This window comes from Triplophysa dalaica, chromosome 8 (assembly GCF_015846415.1).
Source record: "Triplophysa dalaica isolate WHDGS20190420 chromosome 8, ASM1584641v1, whole genome shotgun sequence".
Taxonomy (NCBI): domain Eukaryota; kingdom Metazoa; phylum Chordata; class Actinopteri; order Cypriniformes; family Nemacheilidae; genus Triplophysa; species Triplophysa dalaica.
Genome location: NC_079549.1, coordinates 4,960,242 through 4,973,778, shown reverse-complemented (window position 1 = coordinate 4,973,778; position 13,537 = coordinate 4,960,242). Strand labels below are relative to the sequence as shown.

At 39.8% G+C, this 13,537-nt stretch overlaps 1 protein-coding gene across 1 annotated transcript in view; it reads left to right on the top strand.

Annotated features, from left to right (window-relative positions):
- The first annotated feature begins 245 nt into the window (after positions 1-245).
- LOC130427045 (NALCN channel auxiliary factor 1) overlaps positions 246-13,537 on the top strand; it is a 113,680-nt gene continuing 100,388 nt past the window's right edge. Inside the window, exon 1 of the mRNA XM_056754068.1 lies at positions 246-1,954. Within this exon, the coding sequence (XP_056610046.1) occupies positions 1,274-1,954 (681 nt within the window). The 5' untranslated portion in view covers positions 246-1,273. The remainder of the gene's footprint in view (positions 1,955-13,537) is intronic.

Below are 13,537 nucleotides of genomic sequence, written 5' to 3'. Positions count from 1 at the left end.
AATTAGAAGCATGGTGGCTGCGCACTGCACGTACACTTTGTTTGCTTTGAAATCTAGGATCAAACAGAACCATGCCGATAACATCGTCCGCGCAAGGTTAGCCGTTAGAGGGCAAATATACAGTCTCTATCTCTCTCACTCATACATTCACTCACTCACTCACTCACTCACACAAACACCTCACGTTTCCGCGCTTGCTTTCCAACGTGCTGCTTTGACGCCCAGATGTCTCTCCTGTGCCCGGCTCCTTACACAGTTACACGGTGCATACTAATAAAGTTCAGCCAGAACGGGAAAAAACGAGCTGAACAAAACATAGAAATGTTATTTAATCTCTTTCACACGTTGAGTCTCCTTCACGCAACACGTTGTGCCACCTTTTCCTATTGTCTTTGCGCAGTTAATGGACATTACGCATTGCATGGCATCGCCTAAAACGATGTTTAATATCGGCATTGCGGACACATCGGCATCTTTAACAGCTTAGTTTATTTTGCTTGGAGCTTGAAACGAACGGATTGTTCGTCGTCAGGTTAGTAAGGATTTGAATGGATCTTAAATGTGGACCGTGAGGCATGAGAAAAGACGCAACGATGACTGGCTTTAAAATCCATATGTTGCGTCCAAGAAACAAAAGACACAATAAAAAAAACATCGTATCAGCTCTAGGTCTGAGACGTGCATCTTTTCTATTAGCCACATTTGCGTTATGAGTAATCTCTCATATTGATATGTCCATCTTTCTCAAAAGCGAGCAGGCGCGCATGTCTGCGTGTATCCATCGCCCGTAGACTAGATCTGTGTTACTGCGCCAGGATGGAGATGACGCAAATGACCCAGCTCCCCAAAAAGTGTTTCAAGACGAACATGGCGGCAACTTAACACAGGACCTAAAATGATGATGATGATGATGATGAACAGAGAAGATCGAAGGCAATCCGCCCAGATAAGGAAACCGCAGCTCTTTCAGGATCTCGCCTTCCCTTAAGGAGACGCAGGGACACAGGCAGCTTTGGGAACAGCAGCTGCTCTCCGAGGGTCTATGGGGAGAGGAGGCAAGAGAGGAGGCATGTTGTCACACAGAAGTCGCTTTTTCTCCGGGGAGCGATGCGGAATAACGGAGATATGACCGCGTGTGGCTTAATCTAGCCCATCGACTCGGATACAGCTGCCTGGTCCGCCGTTTAAACGGGAAAAAACATTTCAAGTCAATGCATTTTGTGGCAGAGGAGCCGTCGCGGTGGAGTCGGCCAGTGCTGCTCTTTCCTGAAATATGACCAGGGGTGTTTGGACGTGTCGGCAGCAAGATGACGGCTTAAAAATCTGGTTTGCACCCCGAGAGGACGAAAAGCCATTATTCACCGATTCCGAAAGGGCCCAGAGATGGCGACTGTCCTTAGCCTCTCTTTTGTTTATCACCGTTTTGCTCTCTGATCATCTGTGGTTCTGCGCCGAGGCCAAATTGACAAGGACTCGAGACAAACGGCAAGACAACTTCGCCGTCATGGACACGGTGGAGCACACGAACCATATACTTTCATCCAGCCATCAGCCCGTCACAGAGCAGAGTCTTATTTTTATAGGCAATTCTACCAAACCTCTGTGGAGACTTGAAACTTGTCACCCCGACAGCCTCTCCAAAAACTGCTTGACTTTCGCCGACGCGGACGCCGTGTGCTCGGGCCTCTCCGAGTGGAACCTGAGCGATTTCTATCTTTCTTTTTGTGATTCCTACTCTCTTTTGGATTTGTTTCACGGGTTTACGAGTCCAAACAATTTGACCTGTAGCTTGGACATGGCTGCGGGCGGTAATACATCGGGATGCACCCAATGCGTTGAGGCTTATCAACTCTACGACCGAGAAGCTCAGAAGACGTATCGAGAGTTTGAGATTATGGTTCATAAATATGAAACGGATGTATATTCGGTGCGGACATGCATGGACGAGTGCACGGTAGGAACACGATGCATTATGCACATATTTCAATAAAATGTCGTCATTGGTGAATAAAGCTCTTTCTTTCAAAATTAGTCTTACGCAAAAACGCTGCATGTGTACGCGTTTGCGCTCTGCTGTTTTGTCATCTGCGCGCGAGAACGCGGCAGCTACGCGGTGCGCGCGCACTTGTGGATTTATGTAAAAGGTGAAGGCGGATTTTTGTATAAGTTTGGCTCCGATAAAAGGGGAGGTGTACTGACATATTGATTGCTGTAATGCAGCTATTATTATGAATGATCCGTGAAAGATATAATGGAGCGATGAGTCGTGTCTACATGACATGTGATTCCAGGTGTATGGCGGCTCTCATAGCTAGTCATTACCTCAGTGTGGAAGAAGCTGAGAGCATTCGAGAGATTCTAGATGTACTATCTGCAAAGAAACAGGAGGGAACAACACAAAGATTGTGTGTGGTGGGGGGGGGGGATGGCGCAGTGCTTTATGGAATTTCAATAACGTTAATAGCGCAGCAGTGATTTTCCTGTGTAATCCGGAAGGAACGGCTGTTCTATTCCATTCATTGTTCAGGTGTATTTTGCCCGTCCCCTTCAATCATGGCGATAATAACATTGCCACTGCACCTCGTACCAGAGTACTGAACGGATAAAGCAGTTGCTGCAAAGAATATGACACGTGTAAATCTCAAATTAGCTGGAGACGGTTTTGGAGTGCACATTTACTGTATTAAAGGGGCAAATTGTCATATGAAGTATGTTACATTCACACGATTTTACACTGAGTGCAGCAGATTGTTCTTTATTCTGTTATGCTCTTTTAACAAACCACTGTTAACCCACTCTCTCTCTCTCTCTCTCTCTCTCTCTCTCTCTCTCCCCGTGTATCTCTCTCTCTTTCTGCATTCAACTAGCTTTGCTCTGGCTGCCCCTGTCCATGGTGCTAAATCAGGCCATAGTTTTCTTTTGCACAGAAAGGGCTGTTTCCACCCAGACGTTTCTGCCGGCGTACAGCGTGTTTTTTTCAATCATTTCCAATGGAAACGCCGCGTTTTTTCCCCCGCTTAGCGCTGGTGCTATGCGTTTTTCCCACAATCAGCGCCGGCGTTCAACCGGGTGCCCAGAGTTGAAAAATGCTCAACTTTGGGCAGAACACTGCTCCTGCAGCGGCCGTTCTCAATGGTGTTAGAGCGACTCGGTATATACAGCCCCTTAGGCTACACATAATCACACATTGCAATGAACAACAAAAATCCTTTATTTCACTCCACTAAGTGTTGCAGTTTTAGATTTTAAACGTTATAATTGTTGCTCATGCTGAATACGGGAGAACTAGAACTAAATTTGTAAAATATATATATGCTTGAATGCAAGAAATATATAGAGAGAGAAAGAGAGAGAGAGAGAGAGAGAGAGAGAGAGAGAGAACAGCATGACAAGGTCAAGGTTAGGATGCCTTCAGAATGTGTGGACTGATAAAATGTATGCCCCAAATGGACTGCCTAATTCATAAAAAAATACAAATGTTCTAGGGAACAAGGAATAGTGAGCAATAAAATGGATTCTTTGACATCTATATCAAATGTAATCCACAGATGTATAATTTATGTAAATGATTAGATTGTTACACCCACCCTGGAATTACTGTTTCACATCCAGTGTTCTCAGTATTTAAATTCAAGTCTGAAGATAAAGATAGAAAGATCACTGCAACTTTTTTTTTATAAACATTTTTTAATACTCCATCTGTCTTTGTGTGTGTATGCCTGAGTAAAATGGAGTTAAGGCAAGCAAGAGAAAACAAGAATAGATGAGAGAGATTTGTCTTGTTACCTCTTGCCTTGTTTTAGCCTCAAATGGCGTGCCCACGGTCTGCCCACAGTCCACTGACCGTTCGAATACATTATGCACATAAATTGGCAAGAACTTCCCTGATCTGGAAAGATTTAATCTTATTTGCTGGATTAAGACAACTTTCAGGAGTGAGGAGTTTTTTTTCTTTTTAATCAAACACAACAGAAAGAAATAAGTAATCACATAAATTCTTAAAGTTTGCTAAGTTAAATAAACCTTTGAGGTAAATAACCTTTTTACATTTTCCGAGTGATGTCTGTGAAATAAATATTGGTTAAGACTCTCCGATGAACAGAACTTTTATACACATTTTGTGTTCTTTTAACCATTATTAACAACAACACACTGTTTGTTTTGTCATTTTACGGGTCATTTTGTCTTTCTTCTTGCCAAAAAGGCATTTCACACCTATATGGCATTAGTCAAAAGTCTGGCTAAACAAGACTACCCCCATCAAAGGAGGAATTACTGGAGGAACGCTTGTTTATCTAAGGCTTTTTGATTGAGTGATGTTGATTGACAGCTACTGGTGGATGTGAAGGGGGCCCAGGTGTCCTCTTTGGAAGATGAACAGGATTTTTTCAAAGGACAGTCCAGGACTAGCTGTAGAACATACTTCAATTTGTGTTCATTACCTTTCAGTAAAGCAGATCTGTGTACATAAAAATCACCAGTGTTTATCAAGCACGTATTTAAAAATCCTTACACTGTTTACTAGGGTAAGATTTGTAAACCAAATGATACTGTAGCGTCTTATATTCAAATTACTATTCCACTGAGAGTAATTGAATCTTATAACAGTTTTTGTTTGTTTTGTGCATTTTGTTTGTATTGTTATATTTCTGTAGAGTAAATATCTCATTAATGAGGGGAAGCAAACGGTTGGTACTATTGGAGCATCCGGATCCACCTGATGACATACAAATCTGCATGAGGGGGAGCCGGCAGCCTTTTTAACACAATCTAAATTGCAAATCTGTTCTTATGTCCGTCTGACCTTTGCACAAGAACCGCACTTTCTGTCTGAATCGTGGAATGTCGACCCCTACACTTCTCAAGCTGAACGTATATTTCAGGGGAAAACAATCATATCTCACATTGTCTCTTCTACTCCCTTTTTTTAAAGCATCTTTTCCGTTTCTTTTCTCTCTCCGCACATGTTTGCTTTTCTCCTCACCTTTGGTGGCCCGCGCATTGTTGCACACAAGTGGGTAGATAATGACATTTTTGGCGAGAGGGTGCCCTCTTGACAGCGTGACAGTGTGACTTTGTAAGGGTGCTTTATTCACTGCCTAAGCCACTGCCACTGGAGAAAGAGTAGAACACAGCCCTCCGCGTCCTCTTCCCTGGGGCATTAAATATGAATGGAACTAAAGAGCTATAGGCAGTCGGATCACTATTTGCAAGGAAAATTAATGAGATGGAAAGACAGCGATTGGCAAGCGTGCTGCCCTGTGTACGTAACCGGGAATGGACGCTTTTGGCATCTTTGTAGTGATTAACATTCACCTTGAGGGATTTCTCTGACAAAAAAGGGCAGTCTAGATCTTCAAACGTGACAGCATCATATACGCACGCACAAACATGTTAGTCCTCCTAATTAAACACAAGAGTAATTCATGCAGAATCATGAAACATGTCCTCTGTACGTGCACGAACTGTACAGTACAAACATCATTATAATTATGGAAATATTGCTTAAGCTTACCCAGTCGTACTCTAGCATACCCACACATTTACTTGGCTCGTAATTAAAATATGCTTCACTCATGAATTGCTTTTTCATCTTTTATTGTATCGGGATGCTTGAGCAATGTTTTGATAGCACCACAGAGCGGGGTTTTACACTCTTTGGGGAAATCTATCTATGAATGATAATTGTTTCTTCAGATTAAACTGGGACGTATTTTTACAACACCTTAACAAAATACCTATCAAAATTAATCCACTTTTCTACCCACACACAGCATTACAACACTATTGCAACATTATGCCAATTTTAATTAACCCCACCCACCCATCCATTTACACAAAGCTCACCTAGGCACCTAAACCAACCACATGGTCATGAACACACAGTAATCAAACCTTTCATTTAGCCCTGCCACTTCCAGACCAGCAGGTAACTCCTTAATCCTTTCCAACAAGACCAGTCTCCAAAATCATTGAAATCAATGCTTCCTACTCGAGTCCTCTTTAACCTTTCATGTAAGGGCAGATGGTGAAAGCAGGGCTGGTGGAGAAGCGCTTCTATGGCTAAGAGGCTCATATGCCACTCCGTGTCCCTGGAGTTGGCTTATCGTCCTCAGCCCTGGGGCCTTTTTGACATGGCACAGAGGCTCAGTGGAAAGCCAGAGGACAAAGCCACGGATCACGATCCTATTCTACTGTCACCGCATGGGCCAGAGATGCGCTCGCAGCCCGTAGGGCACTCATGTGATCATTGTTGCCCTTAGCCTGGAACACTTGTAAAACCACAAGCAATTACTGTCCGCTCTGAGCACACTTGAGTGTATTTACCATTGTGCTGTGATTTGCCATTCGGACACGAGACAGATCTGAAATAGAAGATAAATGAAGATGAAGGTGAGAAAGTGTCTTTCCCAATCGCGATGAATGCCCATAAATTGTCATGGTATCAGAGTAATGAGTGGCTGTCGGGTCACTAGGTTGCTTCCCTGTTGGTCACTAGTGAGCGTTTTTACTCCTGAATACCCTGACATTAATGCTGGACAGCATAATTGTTTATTAGTTATTCGTCAAAGAATCTGAGCATGTTGCACTGTTGTGAATGCAGTTGGCAAGGAGAGCACAATATAATGAAGTGTTGACTTATTGATAGTCAGTCACTCACTGTTTCTAATGGCAACATTCTTCCAGTCCTGTTACATACAACTTAAATCAATTAAGATTTCAGGTCAGAATTTTTTACGCCCCCCCAAGAAATGATTAATGTTTTGCTGTAGTTTCAGTAGGAAATATCAGTTTACATTTCCAAAATACTTTTTGGCCATGATTTTATTATTTATAGTTTTTTCTCGTTTTTCTCGAATAATTTATGGGCTCAATGATGGGTACAACAGATGGACAGCATAAAAACTAAGTAAAAAACAAAATCTAGAAAAAGTAAAACAATTCTGGATGCATGTACCAAAAAAGCTATAAACACAGAGAAATAAATATGAACACTTGTAATTGGCCTTTCGCAAAGCCCGCCCCCTATCAATCATAAGGCCGATATTATGCGACCCTGTTGCTTTTCAGCATTTTGTCCGACAATCAAACCATAGAGTTTAACCTGCTGTGCATTGTGCAGTTTTAAAAAGTCCTTCGGGATTGTTGCATGCCGTTACACTGTGTGAACATGATCCCAGCTAAAAGTCATGTCACTGTCGAATCTTAGTTATCATAATGTACAACAATTGACTGACTATCATAAGATCTGCGCTGAAGGACTGCATCTTATTAACACTGGCAGAATTTTAGGTAAAATTTGATCTTTATGGTGATAATCACAGATTGACATGTTGCTAAAACTCGTTACAGCAAGCAAAGTACGTTAGGCTAGAGCTTCGATCTTTATTTTGTTTATTTTGAGTCACTTTCACATCCTTAATATATACTTCAAAAGATATTGCAAACTTGCTTATTGCTTTTGGCAGAAAGTACATGTCATTTTTTTTTGAGAAAGGATTATTTCACAATAAATAATCTTTAGTGGAGTGGAAGCGCTTTGCCTGATGCCGGACATAGCAAAAGGGGGCGGGCTTTGCGAAAGGCCAATTGTAAGTCTTTATAAATATTTATTTCTCTGTGTTTCTAGCTTTTTGGGGGGACATGCACCCAGAATTGTTTTACTTTTTCTAGATCTTAGTTTTCACTGCAGTTTCCTTTAAATCACAGGGGTTTGTAAAGCTGTATATGTAAAACACAAGATGTACTGTGAAATGACTACAGTACAGATAAATGTACTTGTTGTCTTTATAATACCACGTTTACTATTTATCCAAAAGTTTTTTAATAGAAAAAATATACAGGGGGATCCTCACAAAAGGTTCAACATATTTAGGGGTGCCTGACATTGTAAAGTTTGAAAACTCCTGGTATAGACATATAGCTCAATATTATGTAAGACTAATATATATTGTGTAAGATGAACCTACACAGACATAACACATGTAACACACTAGACATACATCTTTCAATCATTCAACCACAGACACACATTAAAGTAAACAAGCTGTAATTGTGTATCTCTGGAGTGCTGTTTCCTGCAGGTCCAGACCTTGCATTCTCTTCCGGTCTAATTCAATTTGCGACATCCTCCTTCTCTCTGCTGCAGTTGGTCCTCATTTCTCTCTCTCTCTCTCTCTCTCTCTCGCTCGCTCTCTCTTGCTCTCTCTCTCTCGCTCTTCTTGAGAGGTTACATCACTTATCCCCTGCTGGAGCCTAAGTGTCCTTTTCTACCTGCTCTAGCTTTTCTATCTATCTCTTGCGGTCCCTCTCTCTCGATCTGTATGTCGGGATCACTCTGTATTTCTTCTCCAGACTCTGTCCACACAGGTCCAGGCAGATTCTCTGAGTTCCCTCAGGATTGACTGTTGAACATGGCAGTTAAGACAAGCCTTTCTTTCTTCGTGTGTAGAGTGACTGAATTCTCTGCCAGCTATTCGTTTTACTGCTCTCTAATCCTTCCTTCGGGCTATACAGTATGTGTCGGAGGACATCTCTTATATCTAGAAATCTACTTTTGTATTATGCAATTGGTTCAGGTTGTAACATTAACATTGTTGAAAAAGCGCAATAAGGGAAATGTTACTAGCACTGAGGATATTGTAAAACAGATTTTAGAAATCACACACAATAAATACATTGTTTTACTGTATTTTTATGTAGCCTTACCATAAAAAGGATACTCCACCCAATATATAAATTTGTAGAGATTTTTTTCATTTTTTTCAAATTTTTTCATCCCAAAGGAAGAACATTGATGGGGGGCTCTTTCTCGGGCTCGCACTGGTTGACACGTGGGCGTGCTTTTTCGGGAGAATTGTCCAAAAAGGGACTGAGAGAAGTTGTTAAGTAACAGAAATTCATGTTTAAATAAAAACGTTTATTGTTAAGTTGACAATGTTAAGCATGAGAAGCCAGTATGTTTAACAGTGTAAAGAAGTCAGAATGCACTAAATAGCAATTCAACCCCCCCCCCAAGAAGTCCTTGTCTCTAGCAACATCAATACATTCTCATTTTTAAAGCATTTTTAACATCCACAAACAACCAATTTGGCTTCTTCAGAATCTAATACATCTGCTGTCAAGGTTCAACATTTCTGAAACACCGAAAAAGTTTCTGTGACTGTACATTGTGCATTCATTTTTAATGAGGTGAGCCATAAATCAGTTATTATTGGTAGTCTGTTGCAGAGCCACATGCTGTAACATTGTAGCACCATTAACCCCACGATGTAAGAGTGAATCATTTCCTGATGTACGTGCCTCACTACTGTATATGCATGTGAGGATGGTATCCTGTTTAAATTCTCCATATAAAATACAGCCAAAATAAAATGTCTGAATTGAGATCCAGTGATAACCGCAGGTTAATGAAGTAGTGCACTGACAGATAGAGTGATATATCATCATGAGAGTGGGAAAATAAATGGTAATTCTAGAACTCAAATGAGACAGGTTCACAGATGGGGAAACACTACATGTTTGGAATTACAAAGTGGTTTCTTGGGGCAAAAAAAATCTGTTAAATTATTTGTAATTGGTTGTTGCAACTTGATCACACAGAGAAAAAAGTTACTTGATATTTTGCAGATATTGTATGTTTTATCCCGAGGATAATTCCCGGTAGTGATCTTGAGTGAATGGCTTTGCATAGCAACTTAGAAATAGTGGCAATTCGAGAACAGCACTTGCTTGAATTAATGGTGGTTTCAATATCCTTCTTAATAAAAACACGCAAAACTACCAAAAAGTACAATGACATTTTGCTTACATTAAACATAGACTTTAAAAAATGAATTATCAGTGCACACACCATGCAAAAACATAAGAAACAAATATTAACAAACTTTACGTTGGATAAATTGCCTATATTAACAAAACACGTAATCACAATACAAACTTTGCAAAAAAATCAGAATCTAACAATAGAAGAATATGAAACGAAAAAAGTGTATGTTAAATAAATAAATCAGAAATGAATAAGAAAGGAATGCGAAACGAAAAACGTTTATGTTAAATAAATAAATAAGATATTAATAAGGAAGGAATACGAAATGAAAAAAATTAAATCCGCCTTTTTAAAATTAGAATCAAAAGATACTTAATACTTAGCAGGCTCTTGATGACAGTGATTACATTCTACTACACGTTCTTTGACAGAAAAGCCTCCACCATCGTCTTGTCGGTCAGCTCGCTTTACTCTTCTCACATAATAAATAAAGTCTGACTCCCGCTGCTGATCTTTGCTGCGACACTTGTTCCACTTACGCTGAATACAGCAGACACATTCAGACATGCAATTGTCTGGTCATTAACTAAACTAAGTGATTTATTACTCTTAAAATTCAAAATGACAGTGGGGGTCATGTGACGTACTCGGTAGTCGGGTGGACACAGTGTATCACCGGGGACACCGAATATCACAACACGCCTAATACCAACACTTCAGTAGTTAATACTTTAGAGATTTAAGGATTCCTAAAGGTCTAACATGTAATTTTTTGACATACACCACGGGTCCCATTACATGGATTTCACCATGTTGTTCCTACTGTAGCCCTGAATGGACAAACTCCTCTACAGAGTGCGTATTGTAAATGCGTTATTTCCTTCGACAAAGTAGCGCGAACGTGAATGTGTCAGCCGCCATAGTGCTTTGAAAGGGAGGAAAGGTAGGAATTCGCAACCTCACCGCTAGGTGCCGTCACATCAAAAAAGAATGTTACTTTGATAAATAAATGAATGCATAAATAATGTTATAATAATCAAATAAACAATCCAGACACGTCCTGTAGGTGTCAAGATCAACAGTCAAGTCAGAAAGGTATGCACTCTGAAAAACATTTATTAAAGACCTTTTTGTACAAATTAGATAAAGCCATTGAATGTTGCCTTCAAGTGTTTTTCAGTTAATCAACTTTGCTTTTGTATTATAATTTTTGTTCATACACTGTAGCATTTTTTCAAGTAAACACAATAAAAAAAATACCAAAGAAATACATTTCTAGCAGTAATTATTTTTCTTTTCAATTAGCAGTGAAAGGTCTATTAGACTCCATTAATGCACAGATATTTTGTTTTATTTATTTTTGCGTGACAATGCATGGACCCAGCAGTACTACAGGGAAGTACACACTTGTGCAAGTATATGATCATATACAGTATAAGCAGCACCCTGTCAGTCAGACAGCATTTGGGTTCCAAAATGATAACAATGGCAAAAAGATTGTCACTGGAGTATGTATGTCCCAGCTGAAGCGTAACTTCATACCGAAGCACGTGTATATCTCTACTACCCACTTGTCCGATCATGTATAATGTATTGGGTAACATGTCTCTCCAACATTTTAGGCCGCATTTACACCGCATGTATCAAGTGACCCAAGAATCCACAGATCGGATAGGACCCATGACCATGTAAGTGGGAAAATCGGATATTTACCCGTCATTGTACCCATCAAACCCGAGTTGTACAGAGCAAGAAGAATAGTGTTGTCTGCTTAAATGCAGTTTTAAAGTTGGAAATGAATCAAAATTGAAATGCATCACAATATAAAAAATAATCATCACAAAAATACAAATCGCTTTAGTAAACTTGATTGCTCAGCAACCTTTAAAACCATTATCTGTTCCACGCAACAGAGAAGCTCAGGTTTCTCTGCAGACTCCCGCTTTGGTATTAACAGGCTTCACTTGACCGAGCATATAATGATTTTTTCCTTATCAAAAACATTATAAACAACATGAACATTATGATGATACACCGACCTAAGTGTCTTTGTAATATTAAATGCAGTTTGCTTTATTAAGTGGTTTTTCTTTCGGTCTGCGTGAGCTTGTTCAAAAAATCTAAATGATAAAAAACTTTCAGACTTTGACATTAACATTATTTTTGTCCTGGAGACAAATCCTGGGACACATTATACGTTCATTTTTGGAGATCTCTGTATGAAAAGGCTATTAAATAGGCGAATGACGATTTTACTTTGTTTTGGTCAGAACGTCTACCTCGGGTTGTTTCACCATGTGCAGTGTAAATGCAGATATCAGACAGGTGTCACTTTTAAAAGAAGATGTAAACTGATCGTCAAAAAAATCGGATATAGTCACAAAAACGGAATTGAGCATCAAGAACTGCAGTGTAAATGTGGCCTTAGTTTCTTCTGATAGGTACTAATGAATCGTAGGCACAATGTTGTCTTAGTCTGAGTGTAGTCCATAGGGACAGAGGTGGCTGTTTAGCTGGAGGTGCTGTGCTGTAGGTAATTAAGAGCAGTGTGTTATGGTTATTATGATTTAGGAATAAAAGAGAGAAACTCATTAAAGCTCTCTACTGGGAAACAGGATTTGTTTATGTGACCCTATAAAGAAAGACTTTTTCAAATTTGTCTAGCAGTCACTATAGTACTGTACTGACCTGTGAGCTTGCAGGAGACCTTGAGCACTTATCAGGTCAGAGTCACTGATGAGGTCATCTGGCACTCTCTGTCTCTCTTTATCTTTTCTTAAGGTGACGCCTAATTTAATTAAAGCATTGTTGGTTTTCGTTGTTCAAACAGTGGAACCGGAGGGAAACTCCACGTCATTTGAAACAGCACTGTTTGTTCCTCACAAGAAATCAGAACATCGCGTTGACACGGCAGTGTTTTCCCAAGTGCGTGTGGGGAGCTTCCTAGAAGAGCTGCGCTGATGTTACGAGACAAACTTTTAATGATGAAGTTTCTCGTTTCTACTCTTTTGATGATATAACATTTTTAAACACAACTATGTCCTGCAGCCGCACAAAAGTTCAAGAGTGATACTTGATGACTTTCAGTCTCTTTTTGAGAGGTCATGTCATGAGGAATGAAACGTTCAATGATCTTTTGAGATAAGTCAAAACATCATCCTATGGAAAAAAGCAAAGGCAAAACATTACTTAAAAACCTGAACTACAAAAAAATAGCGTTCTATTTATTTTTTCATTACAATCCTTTTTCGGCTGACCTCAAAGTTTATTTTATTTATTTATCATTTTACACACAAATATAGACCCAAAAATGTTGACACCCAAAAACACATACAGTATATCGATCATAAAAGTGAACCAAATGATTAATGAGGTAGTGAATGTGTTCTGAAGCAAATGACACGGGTGTGTGTGACTAAACGATTGGTTCCTATATGTCTTGTGATAAAATCCTCTTGTTAATTCTGACGTCACGCATCACCACTTCCATATCTTGCCGTAGGCAAATAACAAAAAATGGTAATATATACTCCTGACGTGCTGTAAAATTACAGAAAAACTTCAATCCTAACCTTTATCTCCATAACGAAATCCCAGATGGCCAGCGATTCATTTTTTATGAGTAATTAAAATATGGATGTCAGAGATGAGCCTGGAGACTGTAGTGTAGATCGTAAGTTTAAGTTTAGCTTGAATATGTGATTTGAATAAATAGTGCTCATAAACAGGTGTTTAAATAGTAGCCTCACTTGAAACGAGTGAATGCTT